This window comes from Periplaneta americana, chromosome 11, assembly GCF_040183065.1.
Source record: "Periplaneta americana isolate PAMFEO1 chromosome 11, P.americana_PAMFEO1_priV1, whole genome shotgun sequence".
NCBI classification, from domain to species: Eukaryota; Metazoa; Arthropoda; class Insecta; order Blattodea; family Blattidae; genus Periplaneta; species Periplaneta americana.
In genome coordinates this window covers 2,603,242-2,626,500 of record NC_091127.1, presented here as the reverse complement: position 1 = coordinate 2,626,500, position 23,259 = coordinate 2,603,242, and the positions used below count along the sequence as shown (strand labels likewise).

Genomic DNA, 23,259 nt, shown 5'->3' with positions numbered 1-23,259 from the left:
GGTGATAAGCATTTGCTCTTAATGGGTTGACAGAAAACTCCGAATAAATGTCAACCAGGTAACTTGTCCCAAACAGGATTCGAACGCGGGCCTGCTCGTTTCACAGTCAGCCATGGTCTTTTAATATCTTCCTAATGACAACTGTAAAAATATTAAGTTGATAACAGCAGAAGTTTTGAGATCTTCGTTATGACTTCGATGGTTTCACAAAAAAAAAGTTTTCATAATTATTTTTAATCAATTTTCTTCAAAATTATAGGCCACATTACTTAAACATTTATTTCTATTTATAAAAAATTTGGTTAGATTGTCTTGAAAATAACTTGAGTTATAAAAAAATTGTATTCTACCAGATCTTCGCAAACGAATCCCTTTAACCGAAGCCTGCGAGGTGTTCGGAGTGTTGTTGTTCCTCTTCAATCTATCGATTCAGGATTTTCCTAATTTTAGTTGTAATAACCCCCCATTACTTTGGAATTTAATACAGCGTGATCAAATAGAATTATACTCATCATTCACAGCCAAATATTGAACTCAGGAACATCGAGACCCGTGTCTCTCTCGCCACATACATTCCCATACATGCAGGTGTTAGGCCTACCGGTTTATTTTGATCCAACTTTGCACTCAGCATATCAGAGGAACTGGGGAAGACGATTAGCTTGCTTCATCCTAATATGAATCTTACCGAAGTAGCGCTGATGCAACCTGGGTTGGAAGAGTTCATCAAGGGTAAAGACATGAAATCCAAACGAGAGGGTGACACTGACATCTGGCTCGAGCGCTGTGAGCCTCTTCGACACCGGCAGCAGGCTCACCAGCTGGTCCAGGCACACGCCCTCATCACTGTTGAAGCACGTTCCATTGTATATATTCATCACCTACACAATTATCACAAAACAGTTAATATGGCACGGATATGTTTTAATGTTAACTTCAAACCAATACCGACAAATTCATATTCAAATGTTGTCTATATTCTTCCAACTTATTTAGGTAATATTCTGTGTAGGAATGATTCAGCAATTATGAAAACATGTATCTTTTGTATGAAAGCGCTAATTGGAAATCGAATTGGCTGAAAGAGCTGGAACGATAAATAAACAGATTAGGTCTAAATTGGCTATGGAGAGAACTAGGGCCTATAAACACGAAAACTATTGGAAGAATAGTAAAAGAGAGGGCAAACGAAATTTCGAGACAAGATATTTTTAGTAATGTTAAAGACCTAGGATCACTAAAATACTATAGGGAGGTTAAGCAGTTTTGGGAACAGGAAGAATATGTTAGACTAAATTCAAGGGAAGAGAGAACAGGAATGGCACGGTGGAGATTAGGTATCTGGAGACTCAAGAATAGGAGAGGGAACGTAGAGAAGGATAATTGTCCTTTGTGTGGACTAGCCGAAGACGCAATGCATATTGCGTTAAAGTGTCAGTCAACGAATGATTTGAGACACAGTTGGGTGGATAAAAAAATTCTACAAATAAACGCTATAGTAGCTTATAAAAAAATGAATGGTCACCTAAACGCCAGCAATCTGCATAAATTAGGAAAATTTCTGTTTAGAGTTAAAATTATATGGGAAGAGAAAGTCAAAGCTCTAACGGAGATGGAATTATAAATGTTGAGTAGTCACACGATAAGAAACTACGAAGAGTAGTCAATGAAGTTAACAGATTAATTCTTACGAGATTGAGCATAAAAATGAAAAAGCTAAAATAGGAGTTTTAAATACAAGAACTATACTTATTATTAGTTGTGTATTATTATGATTATTATTATTATTATTATTATTAGTAGTAGTAGTAGTAGTAGTAGTAGTAGTAGTAGTATTGTAAACAGATGATACTTACAGGTTCATTATGTATTAGTTTGTGTTATATTTGTATTGAGAGTGATAGCGGATTAAGAACTGGAATACATCTAATCCGCCATGACGTGAACAAAGATTGATGAAATAAATAAATAAATAAATAAATAAACAAATAATAAATAAATAAATAAGTAAATATATAAGTAAGTAATTAAATAAATAAATAATAAATAAATAAATAATAAGTAAGTAAATAAGTAAATAAATAATATATAAATAAATAAATAATATATAAGTAAATAAGTAAGTAAATAAATAAATAATAAATAAGTAAATAAGTAAGTAAATAAGGAAATAAATAAATAAATAATAAATAAGTAATAAATAAGTGAATAAATAAATAATAAATACGTAAGTAATTAAATAAATAAATAATAAATAAATAAATAATAAGTAAGTAAGTAAATAAGTAAATAAATAATATATAAATAAATAAATAATATATAAGTAAATAAGTAAATAAGTAAGTAAATAAATAAATAATAAATAAGTAAATAAGTAAGTAAATAAGGAAATAAATAAATAAATAATAAATAAGCAAATAAGTAATAAATAAGTGCATAAATAAATAATAAATAAGTAAGTAATTAAATAAATAAATAATAAATAAATAAATAAATAATAAGTAAGTAAATAAGTAAATAAATAATATATAAATAAATAAATAATATATAAGTACATAAGTAAATAGGTAAGTAAATAAATGAATAAATAAGTAAATAAGTAAATAAGTAAGTAAATAAGGAAATAAATAAATAAATAATAAATAAGTAAGTAATTAAATAAATAAATAAATAAATAAATAATAAGTAAGTAAGTAAATAAGTAAATAAATAATTTATAAATAAATAAATAATATATAAGTAAATAAGTAAATAAGTAAGTAAATAAATAATAAATAAATAAATAAGTAAGTAAATAAGGAAATAAATAAATAATAAATAAGTAAATAAGTAATAAATAAGTGAATAAATAAATAATAAATAAGTAAGTAATTAAATAAATAAATAAATAAATAATAAATAAATAATAAGTAAGTGAGTAAATAAGTAAATAAATAATATATAAATAAATAAATAATATATAAGTAAATAAGTAAGTAAATAAATAAATAATAAATAAGTAAATAAGTAAGTAAATAAGGAAATAAATATATAAATATTAAATAAGTAAATAAGTAATAAATAAGTGAATAAATAAATAATAAATAAGAAAATAAGTAAATAAATAAATAATAAATAAGTAAATAAGTAAGTAAATAAGTAAATACATAAATAATAAATAAGTAAATAAGTAATAAATAAGTAAATATAGAAATAATAAATAAGTAAATAAGTAAATAAATAAATAAATAATAAATAAGTAAATAAGTAAGTAAATAAGTAAATAAATAAATAAATAATAAGTAAGTAAATAAGCAAGTAAATAAGTAAATAAATAAATACATAAATAAATATTCTTCCAACTAGAGAATGAGGTAACCATAGAGAGAACCACGTGACTTTTGGTCACATTAAACTTGTTTTTTTTTGTCCGTTTCACTATTTTCCGCCTACTAAATGCTGTATTGCTAAATACTAAAATAGCATCTTAATAATATATATCGGAAAAGTAAAACTGAAGAATGTTCAAAATCATGACACTTTATCGGTTTAAAATAAAATCTCTCACACCTAAACTTCAAACTACATACACTCAAAGTAATTCTAAATGTCGCAAAACCACCAAAAATTATTGAAATTACTGTGTTATACGACTTAATACAGTGTTAACCACAAAAGTACTACGTAATGTTCACGTCTAGTGCGTTATTTCTTAATCCTGAACCTCACTTCTGTTACCTTATAAACATGTTTAATCAAAGCGATGACACTCTTCTATTTTTATTTACATCAACAGCCTCATCTGCAATTTACTATTCTACTTGCATGAATCACGTGCGTCCACAAAAATACAAACTTACTTACTTACTGGCTTTTAAGGAACCCGCAAGTTCATTGCCGCCCTCACATGAGCCCGCCATCGGTCCCTATTCTGAGTAAGGTTAATACAGTCTCTATCATCATATCCCACCTTCCTCAAATCAGTTTTTATATTATCCTCCCATCTACGTCTCGGTCTCTCCAAAGGTCTTTTTCCCTTCAGCCTCCCAACTAACAATCTATATGCATTTCTGGATTCATCCATAAGTGCTACATGCCCTGCCCATCTCAAACGTCTGGATTTGATGTTTTTAATTATGTCAGGTGAAGAATATAATGCGTGCAGTTCTGTGTTGTGTAACTTTCTCCATTCTCCTGTAACTTCATCCCTCTTAGCCCCAAATATTTTCCTAAGCACCTTATTCTGAAATACCCTTAACCTCTCTCCCTCTCTCAAAGTGAGAGTCCAAGTTTCACAACCATACAGAACAACCGGTAATATAACTGTTTTATAAATTCTAACTTTCAGATTTTTTGACAGCAGACTTGATGACAAAAGCTTCTCAACCGAATAATAACAGCCATTTCCCATATTTATTCTGCGTTTAATTTCCTCCCGAGTGTCATTTATATTTGTTGGATTTTTTCACTTTTTCAAAGTATAAATTTCCAATTTTTATATTTACATTTCGTATTTTGTTCTGGTGACGAAACATAATCATATACTTAGTCTTTTCGGGATTTACTTCCAAACCTATCTCTTTACTTGCTTCAAGTAAAATTCCCGTTTCTTCCCTAATCGTTTGTGGATTTTCTCCTAACATATTCACGTCATCCGCATAGACAAGCAGCTGATGTAACCCGTTCAATTCAAAGCAAAAATACAAACAGTGGCTTTTATTTGCGTTTACTTTATTCTTCAATTGGGAGGAACATAGTGTGATTCAGAATGACTGTGGTATTATTAATTATGATATTGGTGGCATCTATATAAATATTTTGAAATAAGAAATTAGCCTAGTTGAGAAAGGCTCGATTTCCCACATAAGGTCATTCAGGTTGAGGCAGCTCATGGAATGATGCAACATCTTCTGCACTTTGACTTTAATTTGTCTGCTGATTAAATTGTCCTTCCGCATATTCATGATTCAGGGATCCCATGATTTGCCGCTGTAATGTTTGCACCACTGCAGGGCGTCGTCACTACGAACCGTCGCCTACGCAACGAACAGATAGGCAACTGTTAATTGTCCCCCTGTTGTCACAAGGACGTGAAACAAATGATGCAGTTTGGAAATCTGCTTACAGGTACAGTCTGCCCAGATGCAAGGAATCACGACATCATATATAATAAGCGCATACCTTATCATAAGAGATGTTGGAAATGTTGTCCTTCTCTATACACACATTTCTGGCATCTTCTCAGGAATTTTCATTCACACTCGAGAGTTCAATATCTGAAATTGAGTCAATTCCTCGCCTAATGTTTTCTTTTAGTTCTTCCAATGTATGGGGGTTAAATATTCCTATATTCATACATATGAGGTCTCGCCATCCTCATTGGATAACACGACTACTATTTTGTGTTAGTAGTCAACATGTATATACCTAATAATTTGAGAATTACTATTACTTATTTAATTACTTACTGGCTTTTAAGGAACCCGGAGGTTCATTGCCGCCCTCACATAAGCCCGCCATTGGTCCCTATCCTGAGCAAGATTAATCCAGTCTCTACCATCACATCCCACCTCCCTCAAATCCATTTTAATATTATCTTCCCACCTACGTCTCGGCTTCCCCTAAGGTATTTTTCCCTCCGGCCTCCCAACTAACACTCTATATGCATTTCTGGATTCGCCCATACGTGCTACATGCCCTGCCCACTCAAACGTCTGGATTTAATGTTCCTAATTATGTCAGGTGAAGAATACAATGCGTGCAGCTCTGCGTTGTGTAACTTTCTCTATTCTCCTGTAACTTCATCCCTCTTAGCACCAAATATTTTCTTAAGAACCTTATTCTCAAACACCCTTAACCTCTCTCCCTCTCTCAAAGTGAGAGTCCAAGTTTCACAACCATAAAGAACAACCGGTAATATAACTGTTTTATAAATTCTAACTTTCAGATTTTTTGACAGAAGACTAGATGACAAAAGCTTCTCAACCGAATAATAACACGCATTTCCCATATTTATTCTCCGTTTAATTTCCTCCCGAGTGTCATTTATATTTGTTACTGTTGCTCCAAGATATTTGAATTTTTCCACCTCTTCGAAAGATAAATCTCCAATTTTTATAGTTCCATTTCGTACAATATTCTGGTCACGAGACATAATCATATACTTTGTCTTTTCGGGATTTACTTCCAACCCTATCGCTTTACTTGCTTCAACTAGAATTTCCGCGTTTTCCCTAAGCGTTTGTGGATTTTCTCCTAACATATTCACGTCATCCGCATAGTCAAGAAGCTGATGTAACCCATTCAACTCCAAACCGTGTCTATTATCCTGATGAGAATTATTATTATTTTATTATTATTATTATTATTTTATTATTATATTATTATTACTTTATTATTATTATTATTATTATTATTATTATTATTTTTTTATTATTATTATTATTATTATTATTAATATTATTATTATTGTTATTTTATTATTATTATTATTATTATTTTATTATTATTATTATTATTTTATTATTATTATTATTTTATTATTATTTTTTATTATTATTATTTTATTATTATTTTATTATTATTATTATTATTTTATTATTATTATTATTTTTTTATTATTATTATTATTATTATTATTATTATTTTATTATTATTATTATTATTTTATTATTATTATTATTATTATTATTTTTATTATTATTATTTTATTATTATTTTTTATTATTATTATTTTATTATTATTTTATTATTATTATTATTATTATTTTATTATTATTATTTTATTATTATTATTATTATTTTATTATTATTATTATTATTATTATTGTATTATTATTATTATTTTATTATTATTATTATTATTATTATTATTTTATTATTATTATTTTATTATTATTATTTTATTATTATTAATATTATTTTATTATTATTATTTTATTATTATTATTATTATTATTATTATTATTTTATTATTATTATTTTATTATTATTATTTTATTATTATTAATATTATTTTATTATTATTATTATTATTATTATTATTATTATTATTATTATTATTGTTGTTGTTGTTAAAACATTCCCTGACAATAATGATAACGTCACCGATGTAGTCGACGATGGTGATAATGCTGTCAACGATTTTGCGGCAGTGCTACTCACCTTTCCGCTGTGGAATCCTTCGTACCCGGGGTCGAGCACAGTCGTGGATTTCTCCCCGATGTAGCGCAGCACCCCCATCCCATACAGGCCCATGAACTTGCAGTTGCCAACTGTCTTCACGTGGATGCAGTAACTTTTCACTTCTTCCACAGCTTCAAGCACAAAATCGTACCGTTCTCCTGCAACACAATGCTGTTTTCAATTTTGAATAAGTGTTCAGGACAACGAATAAGCTGAGATTCTGTCGCTCCGTAGAGGTTATAGTTGTGGGCACAGTCTAGTACAGCGTTTATCAGACTATGGTCCGCGGACCACCTGTAGTCCTCGACTTCTACCCTTGTGGTCCTTCAAAAAGGACGAGAAAATAAAATTCAAACGAATTGCGTATCACACTGTAGCTGGAAATCTCAGAGTTTGGAAATGACACATGGCAATCGCCTTTCACTTTTTCTCCCAGTACTAATATTTTATGAAATTTATTACCCAACCCGTTTACCCACTTCCCACTCTACTCTCAGCAACAAAAAGGGGATTTAAAGCACTATGAACGTGGCATTTCCCTGCACATCTGGTGCCGAGCCTGTAACCCAGCCAGGAACCAAACAAATTCATAACATAGGACCGAACGTTTTGGTGTATTGATGACTTTCTTAATAGTTTTGCCGACACTTACTCTGCACATTGGAATGGAGACGTAACTGTACGTCGTACACCAATAATATAAAGTGCCAAATTTCACCTTTACTTGTTAAAAATCGGGCATGTTTCTGCATTAATTTTTTTATTTGTTTTTTCCAGATGATGTAAGAAATTTTAGACTCCGCCTATTTTAAAATCCGACAGGTCTACTTTATACACTTGCGTGTTTCGTCTCTAAGTGCCGTTTCAATTTCGCGGGTTTCATACACTCGTTTGAAAGCACTTCGTAACAAACAACGCACCGAGGTTTTGGTTCACTCTCATTGAAATTTAAATATATTGGTATTAAAATATGCTACAAAAATGATAAATTTGTTTTCGAAGGCACCAAGAGCAAGGTGGTCCGCGGAACTGTTCTGACTTAAAAAGTGGTCCCCACTTCAAAAAAGTTTGAAAAACACTGGCCTAGTATATACAGTCACGAAGCTTAATACGTAGTAAATATGCATCCATAGATAGTTGCTAACCACTAGGATCGCTAATATCGCTTCATTTCATACAATGCGAAATAGTACCTGCACAGTCTATTGTTCCTAGTACCCTCATAAACTCAAGCTTCGTGACTGTATATACTAGACTGTGGCTGTGGGTCCCAGTCTGCTTCCGCGCTGATGTATCTCGTTGTTAATGTGACGTCAAGTGTTGTCTTATCATTTTGAATTCATGACTATGTGCCTGTGTAATGTAGAAAATTAAACTTGCTCTCAGACAGAGAAAGATTGGAGTAATAATTTAATTAACAACGTTTTTAACTACAGAGATTTCAAGCGTCTATGTTCAACATTGGCGAGAAATGCCTACATGATATTTTTCCCGGAAGTCTACATCAGGAACTGGGTTATTTCATGCCTAAATCTACGTTATTATAAGGATATGTTCGCCATTTAAGGACACTTGGTACCGTAGAAGTAGGTTAAGTCAATAAGTGGGTGTTAAATCGATCATTTGCGATTTTTATTGAAAATTATATATTTTCTCAGTTACTTGTTAAAATTTTTTTTTATGCTGGCTTCATTGCCTGACATTGCAAATGTAAGCGAGAGGGACAACAAAAAGCCTGCGAATTCCAACAATGAGAACACTGTGTAATTACCGTTGAAATGAGAATTGTTACTTTCAACTTTTTCTCCTAAACGAAAACAAAGTCTTACAAACTTTAAATTATAGTCAGCAGTGAAAGGAGACAGGAACTATACGTAAGTACTTTTCGTTGAGATTGTATCCTGAAATAACAGTTTTACTGTTCGTAAATGTTAGTATTGAAACTTATTATTTTAAAAAAACTTGTACCTTTGTAGGGTTAAGTCGATCATGCCATCGACCTACTCGAAGCAGATAGGACCAGCAGGAAGAATAAATTGTTGACCGAAATACATGCAACTAACACTTATAAACAGAAAAGTGTCATAGTATAACTTATATTGATGGGATAGTGGGGAAAGAGGAAGGCGAAATTATGGTGAATTTCTTGCGTAAGAGAAGCACTGCCAAAGGAACATATTTTGTACACCCCCTTGGTACCTGACTACGGGAACAACGTAATTTCTAAAGTGACATGAGGAGGGAAAGATTTCAAATAACATCTGACATAAACCTAAGCAATGTTGAATTGCATTTTAGATTATAATTGATAGGTGGTATTTCAATATAAATTTTGAATTCTTAAATCTTTGTTTGTTGGTATGTAAACTATTAAAATGTGTTTTTATGTTTTATAGGTTGGCAATCATAATCACGATTGTACAGTGGAGACCTATAGGCCTAATTGTATCGAATAGTATGATCACAGTAACAAAAGATACACTATATAATGCTATAGGCATATATTGAAGATTATTATTGTTTTTACACCCCTTATAACAAATAAAATATATGTAATACACTTAATTTTTTTTAAACATAAACAGTGATCGACTTTACCCCGCAATATTTTAAAATCGATCTTAAACTAAAAATTCAATGGTGATCGACTTTACCCAATTTAAGCAGGTAACATCGATCACAAGTAAAAAAATCAGTTTTTGATAGATTGTAATTCACTTCTTGTAACGTGTCTTCATAAGTGAAGGATAAGACGACATAATGCTATTTTCTGAGGAACTTCGCTCCATTGCATAAAATCAATATCGTAAAAAAATTGCAAAGTTTTGATCGACTTTACCCTCTTCTACGATACTGATTTCCAGTTGTTCAATATGCTTCACCTTACTTGAAACAGATTACATTTTCTCCAGAACTATGGTCGATATGGAAACAAAATTCTCATCACTCATTAAACGGACCCTACTGAACTGATTGGTACTCACAGTAAGTAACTATCAATATTTTCTTTGAGTGGACAATAATTGCAACACTGAAGTGAGAATTTCTGAAAAATTTAAATTTTGTTTTCGTCTGATATTATTTTCTCAGAAATTATTTGTCACAACTTTAAACATTTCTATGCACCAATATATTGGTGGTTTGACACTGCAGGTGAAAACACCTTTTACGCAATGTCTGAATTATTTTTAAATTCGGTAATTGATATACTAAAAAAATCGTTAATATATTAAAAAGAATAAGTAATTATTAACATTTTAAGGTCCACCGTTATGGAGGAACAGTTAGTATGTCTGACCGTCAAACGATTTCATATTCTAGTTCCGGCAGAATAAAAAGAAGAAATAATACAGTAGAACCACGATTATCCGCCACCCTATTAACTGATTGGCGGATTATCCGATTATCTTTCTCTCGCTCGTTTTTTTTTCGCTACAGAAACGTATGAAGTTGATACTGTTGTACGCTATATTAGTATGCGTATTTTTTTCTAGAGTGTAATTACAAACATTTACACTTAGGCCTACACAGTTTTGGTCGACTGTTCGAGTTGCTGTACTCTATTACTTCTATATAAAATGTTTTCCATGAGTTTAAAAAAACGTGTTGTGCTAAGTGTCGAATAAAATCCAAATAATTAAGTGGTTGGGGAAAGAGAAATTGTGAGTCATCTCGCATCACGATACGAGACTCATGTTACAGCTATGAGCGATTTAATAAAAATCAAGGATAAAGGGTATACAGTATGTAAATCTACAACATGAGACCTCTACTATTCCCATCTTTCCGCTGACAGCCATTAAAAGGAGTTTCTTTTACCTCTTAAAAACACGTCTTTGACAACCGAACTTAAATTTATGAACTTCTGATTCACTACCTAGCGTATTAAACACAAGACCACGGAGAAAATAACCAGTGTTATTACTTAATTTACGAAAATATTTTATGGTACGGATTATCCGATTTTTCGATTAACCGTTCAGTCAACCCCCTTCATTACCACGGATAGTAGGGGTTCTACTGTAACTGAAGAAGTAAGAAACTAAGAAAGAAAAAGTGCCGTCAAATAAACAGAAACGAAAGAATGAAAAAAATAAATAAAAAGCAAAAAATGAGGAAAAGGAGAAGAAACATTTGCCACAATCACGACTGTGATTGATAGGTCTATGAAGTGGAAGTAAGAGAGGTAGAGAGTCGAGATATTACCTCCGTACATGTGGATGGAGTCGACCAGGACCGGTTCTGTGGGGTTTCCGTCCACCGCGATCACGAGCAGTGTGTGTTGCTGCACTCTGAACTGGTAGGCGCAGGACGTGCACATCCCGCCCACAAGACGAAAGCGGTACTTCTTACCCGGCGTCACCCGGAACACTGCCGATGGAAACGTCGTGGCATTCCCAGTCACCTGTGTGCAAGACAGCAATTCTGTTTCATCAAGGTCCCTTCCTAAAGAACGAATAGTGGAAGGATTATTTTTACGGGAGTTTGTATCAAGCTGTAGATTGAGCAAAGTTGTCCCATAGGGCCATGCTGCGCTAGACGCTTTTACAACTAAAGCTGTGGCAGTAGTCTGAAAAAAACGCGTATGGCTATATTTTTCTTGTGTTAACGTTGTAGTCACTAAGTGTAAAGTATTTCCTGTGGAGATATAGCCTAATTATTGAAACAAAATCTTTGTTGTAAGAACAGCCTTCAAGAATTCTCAAAATTTTGCGAGCTGAAATAAACACTACAGCGTTGTAATATGTTCTTGTCCTGTAAATCAGTCCCTGCGAAACTTGATATAGGCTTACTTACTTACTGGCTTTTAAGGAACCCGGAGGTTCATTGCCGCCCTCACATAAGCCCGCCATTGGTCCCTATCCTGAGCAAAATTAATCCAGTCTCTACCATCATATCCCACCTCCCTCAAATCCATTTTAATATTATCTTTCCATCTACGTCTCGGCCTCCCCAAAGGTCTTTTCCCCTCTGGCCTCCCAACTAACACTCTATATGCGTTTCTGGATTCGCCCATACGTGCTACGTGCCCTGCCCATCTCAAACGCCTGGATTTAATGCTCCTAATTATGTCAGGTGAAGGATACAATGCGTGCAGTTCTGTGTTGTGTAACTTTCTCCATTCTCCTGTAACTTCATCCCGCTTAGCCCCAAATATTTTCATAAGAACCTTATTCTCAAAAACCCTCAATCTCTGTTACTCTCTCAAAGTAAGAGTCCAAGTTTCACAGCCATTCAGAACAACCGGTAATATAACTGTTTTATAAATTCTTTCAGATTTTTTGACAGCAGACTAGATGACAAAACTTTCTCAACCGAATAATAGCAGGCATTTCCCATATTTATTCTGCGTTTAATTTCCTCCAGAGTGTCATTTTTATTTGTTACTGTTGCTCCAGATATTTGAATTTTTCCACCTCTCCGAAGGATAAATCTCCAACTTTTATAGTTCCATTTCGTACAATATTCTGATCACGAGACATAATCATATACTTAGTCTTTTCGGGATTTACTTCCAACCCTATCGCTTTACTTGCTTCAACTAGAATTTCTGCTTTTCCCTAATCGTTTGTGTATTTTCTCCTAACATATTCACGTCATCCGCATAGACAAGCAGCTGATGTAACCCGTTCAATTCCAAACCCTCTGTGTTATCCTGAACATTCCTAATGGCATATTCTAGAGCGATGTTAAAAAGTAAAGGTGATAGTGCATCTCCCTGCTTTAGCCCGCAGTGAATTGGAAAAGCATCAGATAGAAATTGGCCTATACGGACTCTGCTGTATGTTTCGCTGAGACACATTTTAATTAATCGAACTAGTTTGTTGGGAATACCAAATTCAATAAGAATATTATATAAAACTTCTCTCTTAACCGAGTCATACGCCTTTTTGAAATCTATGAATAACTGATTACTGTACCCTTATACTCCCATTTTTTCTCCAATATCTGTCGAATACAAAAAATCTGATCAATAGTCGATCTATTACGCCTGAAGCCACACTGATGATCCCCAATAATTTTATCTACATATGGAGTTAATCTTCTCAAAATGATATTCGACAAAATTTTGTACGACGTCAACAAAAGTGATATTCCTCGAAAGTTTACTACAGTTAGTCTTGTCCCCCTTCTTAAAAATAGGTACTTCATATAGCCTACCTGTATTAATGTCAGAAACACTATAAACACGTGTTGACCGGAAATGACTTGTGTGGTTTCTCAAATAACCGATTCAACTACTCCAGTACTTAAAAACGGTGACACAGCCGAAAAGTCAAAATATACAATTCCATGCAAAGTAAAACAAAAATTTGCCATGTTACAACATAAATTAAGATATTTTGCGGTACCGTAGTTTCTAATAGAAGGAAAGTAATGTCCAAACTTCCAAGTATTTCTGCTTCATAGGTTGTTTATTCAAGCAACAGGATACATCAGTGGCGTAGCATGAAATTTTGAGCAGGGGAAGCTAACTCAAGTTGTCTTTCATGCAATATGAGAAAACGTATTACAAAAATAGTCTTAAAATAAATAGTAGTCAATTTCAAGTCAGCATTCGAAGATTGGTTGGAACATCGTAAGTAACACCAATAAGGCAAGACCTCAAATGATACGTAGTAAAATACGATTTCACGGTTTACACATATCTCTTAACAAATAGACAAGTGTACGTATAACATTAGCTTACTCCCTGTCATACTTAGAGAAATCACAATATTAGTATCATTACGTAAGTATGCATCTGTCTTTTGGTTGTGTCCTTCATTGACAGCAAGGGAGTCGGTCATTTGTTTTTCAAATCACACTTTTGTTCGTAAGTCAGTCTTGACAATACAATTGTCCTAAAAAAATTCAAGTAAATTGGTGTCAGGAACTGTTATTTCGCCCATTATTCATTATATCAGCCACAATGCACACTAACACTTCAACTGAACAGAACTGACGAAAAGGGATAACTCGGAAACTACTTATTTTAAATGTTAAAGCTAGCTTCTTGCGAGCCTTGCGACTAGGGTAGTTTAGTTAGAAAGGGATGGAAAATCTGCGGGATGGATTACACAGAAGAAACCGGTCTGCTTGGAAGCTGGTGTGTGCAGGCTTCTTGTTTACTGCTGCATCACAAAGAATCCTGAGCTGCCGCATCACAATATTTAACGCGTAAATATAAATTCTATTAAAATTAATAAATAATTTTCTCCATAAACTGCAGGTTTATTATGAAATTATTATTAACTGGGGAAGCTAAGCTTTTTAGCTTACATTGACGCTACGCCACTGGGATACATACTGACTTAAGAATCCGAACTCAGCTGATAGCTCACAACTCACTTCATATCGTCCTCTGCCATTCAGCAGAATGGACTGCGGCCGCTGGAAGATCTGGTGCGTCTTCAGCCCTGGGAAGTGCTCAGTAGCAGAGGAGTGCATCCAGTCGCTGATGAAAATCACGTGGGAAGCCAAATCGTAGTCATACAGGTGGCCGTTGGGGTCTAGAGTCTTGGAGGTGCGCACTACAAAGGCTCCTTGTATGCCATCTTGTTTCTGAAAACCTGTGTGAATGTATAGTATATTCATGCCAGCTGATTATAAAACTTTAGCGCGTAAATTTTCAAGCGTTTGGGTGAAAAAAGTATATTTATCATTTGCATGTAATGTTTCCTTGTAAGAATAATGCAGTTAATGTAATCTTTCTCTTCCTATTAAGGTTAACGTCAAAAACATAATAATAATAATAATAATAATAATAATAATAATAATAACAATACTTAATTACTGGCTTTTAAGGAACCCGGAGGTTCATTGCCGCCCTCACATAAGCCCGCCATCGGTCCTTATCCTGAGCAAGATTAATCCATCATCATATCCCACCTTCCTCAAATCCATTTTAATATTATCTTCCCATCTACGTCTCGGCCTCTCTAAAGGTCTTTTTCCCTCCGGCCTCCCAACTGACACTCTATAAGCATTTCTGGATTCGCCCATACGTGCTACATGCCCTGCCCATCTCAAACGTCCGGATTTAATGTTCCTAATAACAATAATATAATAATAATAATAATAATAATAATAATAATAATAATGATAAAAGGGTAAAGGTATCCCGTAACATGCCGTGAAGGCACTTGGGGAGCATGGAGGTAGAGCCCCATGCTTTCCATGACCTCGGCACTAGAATGAGGTGGTGTAGTCGGCACCACGCTCTGACCGCCTTTTACCCCCGGGAAAGACCCGGTACTCAATTTTATAGGAGGCTGAGTGAACCTCGGGGCCGTTCTGAAAGTTTGGCAACGAGAAAAAATCCTGTCACCACCTGGGATCGAACCCCGGACCTTCCAGTCCGTAGCCAGCTGCTCTACCAACTGAGCTACCCTAATAATAATAATAATAATAATAATAATAATAATAATAATAATAATAATCATAATAATAATAATGTTGTTTCGTACAACATATTTACATACAAATCATTGGTTAGCCTATTCATTATAAGATAGCTTGGTTTAGTCTGCTGCTTAAGTTATAACTGCGATCTAAGAAACACGAAAATTTAGACTTAGTATATTTTTATAGCGATAAATATTTACATTGTCTACCGTCACTCGTGTATGCAATAAGTATATATAAATGATTATGTTCAAGAAGAATGACTTAATATGACGTGTCATGGCAATGACTGCGTTGTGTAGACCAGTGATGACCAACTCGTGTTCTTTGTACAAGAGCACCCGCCAGATTAGATCCAAAGACTTGGAGGGGCAGGGTTCAAACACCTCTGTTGCCACTCATATCAGTTTACACACTCTCTATTTTGTACTGCGCAGATGCTATTTACTTTTTATGTTTACTAACTTTTATTGCTACTAGAAATAATAGAGTAGCATGAAATCTAAAATTAGAATATAGGCCTATGGAATATAATGTTTTAATGAATTGAAAAACAGTTAAGGTATATAATTACTTATCTTTATTGCAGATAATAATGTATAGGCTATGGCATGATTTTAATTGGATCACATGGTACATTCAATCATATACTACTAATTAATTTACCAGTTAATGTTAAAAATATTGTTTCATAAGTTTTCATAGAACATTTACACAATCACTCTTCAATACATTATGAATTCTGAAAATATCACCTTTGCTTTTTTATTAAAGATCTAGGTTTAATCCTTACATAAAATTTAAGTCTTCTGACATTAATGAGGTCAGAGTGAAGGACAATCAGGATTTGTTTTCCATTATTCCATGGATACTTTAAGGATGAACTTGTTTTGCAATTACTTTATAATATCTGAGTTTTTAGGCTTTCATAGTTACTATGATTAGAATTAGGCTCTGAGTAATCCACCGTATCCTGGAACTTGACATATCCAATGTTTTGGAACTACATACAGGTTCCATCACCAGGGAGGTCGCTTTCTCTGTTGAACTCGATACACCAGGCTAATTCGGATGACTGAGGCTCAGTTGTCCCGATTGGAATAGGGGATAAATCTTCGGAATTTACATATTATACAACAAACCACACACAGAGCAATAAACATGTCAAACTATCACCATTCAGGCTAACTCAACTTTGTACGAAACCGGTTATCAGTTAGAATGGCTCACGGAGGCCGATCTTGATTACTCCAGGACACAGTTGGACAAGTTTCCACTATTTCCAGTCAATTTAACCTGCGGACACCTGATATTATTCTCAATTAATTTTAATTGTGATCTGTATAATAGCCTTTAGCCTTGGTATCATACAAGGCTATTAACCCGGCCCAGTGTACACAGGGGGCACGAGCTGTAACTGTGTATAACTGGGTAATTCTTGACAGGCGCGTCCTAGTCGCGGGGGTGGACACTATAAGCATAGTGACTAAGTTCTGTCAAGGACCCAGTGTCTCAGGGTATAATGAGACCCCACAGGGATACGTGCGAAGACTGCAACGATCTGAGCGGCAACGTGAGACCTTGCGAACATCACAATGGCTCAGAGAGCGGAAGCAGCAAACCCTCTCTGCGGGGTTAGTACACAGCGGAGCTACACCAGAAGCTTTAAGGTAGCAGCCCTACCACTGGTCTTACCTGCATACGGGCTAGAAACCCTAGCAGAGAAATTACCCGCTTCTCCGGCACCCCAGTATAATATTAATCGGACGGACAAACGGAATTGGATAATGACCGTATTCCGAAACAAATAATGGAATACAACCAAAGGGAAGAAGAAGTTTAGGCCGTCCAAGGAAACGCTGGATAGACCAGCAAATAGAGGCGTAACAGGCGATAAGCCTAAATATTTGAAGATAAGAAGAGTAAGAAGAAGAAGAAGATCTGTATAATAAAATAAATCATTTTAGATTAAACTAAAATAAGAAACGAGCCAAAGAAATGGTACACAATATTTTACACGCAGATTACAATCTATAGGCTACACTTTCTGCAGTACTTATGAACCGACTGATGCAAGTTCATGTGATCCTTTTCACACCGGCATTCTGAATCTAACTGCCTTCGTAAATGACGGTCAGTGAACACATATTATAAATTACAAATGATTACAATTTCTGTAGTAAGCGTGGACTAAAGAAAAGCGTGCTAAGGCTCACCGTCATGTGAGTGCCAGTACATAGTGCCATAGTTGCCGGCCTTGAAGTCGTACCGGAAGTCCGTCATCCCCTGTATCGGGCACTGAGTGATCATTGGAACGCCGTCCATATGCGGGGATCCGTACTGGTACAGCCCGTGCCAATGCAGGGAAGAAGTTTGGCCCTGTAGCATGTTGGATACGTCTATGACGATCCTGTCGCCATAGCAAACCTGGAAAAAGTTTCAAAATTATTTACCCAGACTCTAACAGGAAAGTCATACACAGTTACAGGTAGCTGACAATGAATTACATACTTCTTTGATTATTATTATTATTATTATTATTATTATTATTATTATTATTATTATTATTATTATTTAGGTCAGTTTCTGTCAGATGCGTTTCCAATTCACTGTGGGCTAAAGCAAGGAGATGCACTATCACCTTTACTTTTTAACTTTGCTCTAGAGTATGCCATTAGGAAAGTCCAGAATAACAGAGAGGGTTTGGAATTGAACAGGTTACATCAGCTGCTTGTCTATGCGGATGACGTGAATATGTTAGGAGAAAATCCACAAACGATTAGGGAAAACACGAGAATTTTACTTGAAGCAAGTAAAGAGATAGGTTTGGAAGTAAATCCCGAAAAGACAAAGTATATGATTATGTCTCGTGACGACAATATTGTACGAAATGGAAATATAAAAATTGGAAATTTGTCCTTTGATGAGGTGGAAAAGTTCAAATACCTGGGAGCAACAGTAACGAATATACATGATACTCGGGAGGAAATTAAACACAGAATAAATATGGGAAATGCCTGTTATTATTCGGTTGAGAAGCTCCTATCATCCAGTCTGCTGTCAAAAAATCTGAAAGTTGGAATTTATGAAACAGTTATATTACCGGTTGTTCTTTATGGTTGTGAAACTTGGACTCTCACTTTGAGAGAGGAACATAGGTTAAGGGTGTTTGAGAATAATGTGCTTAGGAAAATATTTGGGGCTAAGAGGGATGAAGTTACAGGAGAATGGAGAAAGTTACACAACACAGAGCTGCACGCATTGTATTCTTCACCTGACATAATTAGGAACAGTAAATCCAGACGTTTGAGATGGGCAGGGCATGTAGCACGTATGGGCGAATCCAGATGCATATAGAATGTTAGTTTGGAGGCCAGAGGGAAAAAGACCTTTGGGGAAGCCGAGACGTAGGTGGGAAGATAATATTAAAATGGATTTGAGGGAGGTGGGATATGATGATAGTGACTGGGTTAATCTTGCAAATCAAGATTTCAGGTATAAATCCCTGTAAAGTTAACCAAAGGTCCCGGGTTCGATACACGGCTCCGGAACAATTTTTCCCTCAAAATTATTCATGGGTTAATCTTGCTCAGGATAGGGACCAATGGCGGGTTTATGTGAGGGCGGCAATGAACCTCTGGGTTCCTTATAAGCCAGTAAGTATTATTATTATTATTATTATTATTATTATTATTATTATTATTATTATTATTATTATTATTATTATACCATTCCTTTTGGGAACTCTATTGCTACATTCATCATTATCATCATCATCATCATCATCATCATTATCATGCGGTAAGATGTACGTAGTTCGACTACGTGTATGAAGCTAAATACTGAATGGAAGAAGAAAATAAATGTGAAGTGCAAAGATACACATTTAGCTCTTGGTGCAGTGAGAAGTCCTGAATTTGAAGTAGATTGTAAATGATGATGATGATGATGATGATGATGATGATGATGATGATGATGATGAGGGGTGGAGGAGTAGGAAGAGAGAGAAGTGAAGGAATAACTAAAAAAACATGAAGTAAGTCCCTGCATTGTCTTACCTGTACGGAAGGCCCAGGTAACTGCTGGTTTACTGTGATCAATCCCCGCTCGTAGCCGTCGGCTGTGATGCAGTGATATCGGAAACAATCCGTTGCGTTAGTCGGGCAGTTCCGACATGCTCTAGAAATAACCACATTGTACGAGAAATTACTTATCGATATGTTACAGTGTTTGTGCACTTCTGTTATTATTGTCAAACAACAAATGGCGTGGTAATAGCAGGTGATGAATCATAATGATACCATTACTTACTGGCTTTTAAGGAACCCGGAGGTTCATTGCCGCACTCACATAAGGCTGACATCAGTCCCTATCCTGAGCAAGATTAATCCAGTCTCTACCATCATATCCCACCTTCCTCAAATCCATTTTATATTACCCTCCCATCTACGTCTCGGCCTCCCCAAACTTATTTTTCCCTCCTATCTTCCAACTAACACTCTATATGTATTTCTGGATTCGCCCATACGTGCTACATGCCCTGCCCATCTCAAACGTCTGGATTTAATGTTCCTAATTATGTCAGGTGAAGAATACAATGCGTGCAGTTCTGTGTTGTGTAACTTTCTCCATTCTCCTATAACTTCATCCCTCTTAGCCCCAAATATTTTCCTAAGCGCCTTATTCTCAAACACCCTTAACCTATGTTCCTCTCTCAGAGTGAGAGTCCAAGTTTCACAACCATACAGAACAACCGGTAATATAACTGTTTTATAAATTCTAACTTTCAGATTTTTTTGAGAGCGGATTGGGTGACAAAAGCTTCTCAACCGAATAATAACAGGCATTTCCCATATTTATTCTGCGTTTAATTCCCTTCCGAGTGTCATTTATATTTGTTACTCTTGCTCCAAGATATTTGAATTTTTCCACCTCTTGAAAGGAAAAATGTTCCAATTTTTTATATTTCCATTTCGTACTACGTTCTGGTCACGAGACATAATCATATACTTTGTCTTTTCGGGATTTGCTTCAAAACCTATCTCTTTACTTGCTTCTAGTAAAATTCCCGTGTTTTTCCTAATAGTTTGTAGATTTTCTCCTAACATATTCACGTCATCAGCCAATGATACCATTTACGATTTAAAAGGAAAGTTGCCCGGTGAGAAAAATCAGCGCTGAAGTTGGTAAATTTGCTAATTTGCGTGCTACTGAAATGTTTTATTTATTGTGTTTCTATAACATTTTAGTGGTAGTGTTTTCGTGTCAGTATGAAAGGTACCGTTATCCAGCATTGTATATGTATGTCATAATGTATTTATTATACACACTTTCGGTGTTTGCGCCATCGCAAAGGGAGTGTCTCAAAGTTTTATCCAGACTTTGTTAGTGACGTTCGCCGAGCTCTGTAGACACTGTCGACATCACAAAAGGATTATGTTGTGTGTTACATTTGTACGGCTGATCAGCGTACCTTAGGCAGAGAGCCCACTAATATGATAGTGATACGACAAAAACACTGATCCAACACGAACTATGATAGCAACATGACAGCAAAGTGACCTGGTACTCACTGGACAGATCCATTCATACAGCATGTCGTCGGAGGATGAGGACGTTCTCAATCTAGTTAACTTAGCTAATATCAAATTACAGTGACAGAAAACATAGGAGACGATTCTGGGTGCATCCTTTTTGGCATGCTAATTTAGAACAACGCGGTGCTTTTAATCTGTTCAAAGAATTAAATATATACCCAGAAAGATTTAAAATATTCTACAGAATGAGTAGAGAAACATTTAATCTGTTGGTACAGAACGTTGGATCTGCAATTTATAAAAAGAACACTAACTTCAGGATTTCAGTCAATGTTGAAGAACGCCTTCTGATAACTATCAAGTAAATAGGCCTATATGTTTATACAGCAGATAAATAATAATTGTTCGTTTCTCGTCCACATCAAAGTAAACATTGTTTACAATATGTTTTTAGGGTAGAGGGGCCAATTACCGGACAGTTCCTATTTACGGACACTCCTAACATTTTGTCATTTTGTGCCTATACAGAATCCTTTATACATTCCTTTAGCTAGTCAATGGAAAGCAGTAATATTCTAGAGCTGATTGCGACACATGGGAATGAGATAGTGTGTGAAACCCGAGCTCCAGATAGCAGAAAGTGAGCAATAGTAATATGCTATACAAGAACGGTATGTTGAAGTTTTCATGTTCGAGGAAAAGTTTGAAAAGCGAAACGTACTTGAGCTTTTTTAATTTCCGAGAATTGAAAGAAAATATACTTATTTTGTGCGAAGATCGTTTATTACATACCTGAAAGAGGAATTTCTAATTAGTTGCAATGAAATCTCCATCTTGGTTTCTGTTCAATGACGGCAAATTTGCAAAACAAAAATATCTATCTTCAACATTGTTGCTTTAAAATGTTTTCTGTGTTTACTATACTCCAGCAGGCCGTGATATGTCTGTTTTTTTCCCCCAGTCTATGATGAGTCTGGAATCTTGTTGATTTTTTCACGGCTTTCTTAATGTTACTTGCATCACGAATGCAGTAACTTTAGTGGAGTTGTAGAGTTTACTTAATTTTTGCAAATATTTAAAAACAATAATTAACAGTCCAATTTAGGTGAAATTGCAGTGGTAAGTTTCCAATTTATAATTATTACTATGTTAAACGTCTCTAAAAATAATATGTTAAAAGCCTAAAGCAGTAAAATGAATGTCGCGCTTAAGCGGTAAGAAGAGGGAAATTGTTATGTGTGTTAGGTTGGGAATACTGAATGTGGAATTTTAGACTTTCCGCGGATTGGTTTTGTGCGGAAACCAAGCAAATACGCACGATCTCGCACAAGGGTTATTAGGATATTTCGCCCTGTTATAATATTGACCGGTAAAATATTCTGTGTAAATAAGATAAAATGATTTTGCAATGGGTTTATTATGTTTTTAATCCGAAAAATAGATGTAGTATCAAAAGACATGGCAAATCTTTAATAAGTTCAATAAAGGCTATATTGAAATTAGGATCCTCTCTCATCTTAACCCTTGTATAACTAACTCACAACTGATACAACAAAAACTGGAGCATGCAGCACTGCGAACAACTCAGATAGTGTCAGTTGTTGTCTGATCAGATGAGTGGGCTTCCGTCAATTTCATATTATGGGTTATACAGGGATATCATTTTATTTTTATATATTATTTTAATGTACCGAAGTACATATGATATTTCCATGCAGATATTCTGCGTCATCATACTATGAAAGAGTAATGGAACGGAGAAAAATTCTCTCCGGCGCCGGGATTTGAACCCGGGTTTTCAGCTCTACGTGCTGATGCTTTATTCACTAAGCCACACCGGATACAACCCCGGCGTCGAATAGAATTGTCTCAGATTAAGCTCCAACTCTTGGGTTCCCTCTAGTGGCCGCCCTCTGCACTACGTCATAGATGTCTATGAACGTAGGACCGAAGTCCACACATGTGCTGAGGTGCACTCGTTATGAGTGACTAGTTGGCCGGGATCCGACGGAATAAGCGCCGTCTTAATTCACGAAGTGATTTACGCATATCATATATATTATTTTAATGTACCGAAGTACATATGATATTTCCATACAGATATTCTGCGTCATCATACGATGAAAGAGTAATGGAACGGAGAAAAATTCTCTCCGGGATTTGAACCCGG

The 23,259-nt window shown here is 34.7% G+C and overlaps 1 protein-coding gene across 1 annotated transcript in view; it reads right to left on the bottom strand.

Moving 5' to 3' along the window:
- Nucleotides 1-23,259, bottom strand: part of LOC138708672 (uncharacterized) — a 106,093-nt gene that overhangs the window by 11,137 nt on the left and 71,697 nt on the right. The window contains exons 5-10 of the mRNA XM_069838759.1: nucleotides 19,611-19,731; nucleotides 17,769-17,979; nucleotides 14,428-14,717; nucleotides 11,371-11,569; nucleotides 7,144-7,322; nucleotides 689-881 (exon numbers count right to left, since the gene is read on the bottom strand). Coding sequence (XP_069694860.1) covers nucleotides 689-881; nucleotides 7,144-7,322; nucleotides 11,371-11,569; nucleotides 14,428-14,717; nucleotides 17,769-17,979; nucleotides 19,611-19,731 — 1,193 coding nt within the window. The remainder of the gene's footprint in view (nucleotides 1-688; nucleotides 882-7,143; nucleotides 7,323-11,370; nucleotides 11,570-14,427; nucleotides 14,718-17,768; nucleotides 17,980-19,610; nucleotides 19,732-23,259) is intronic.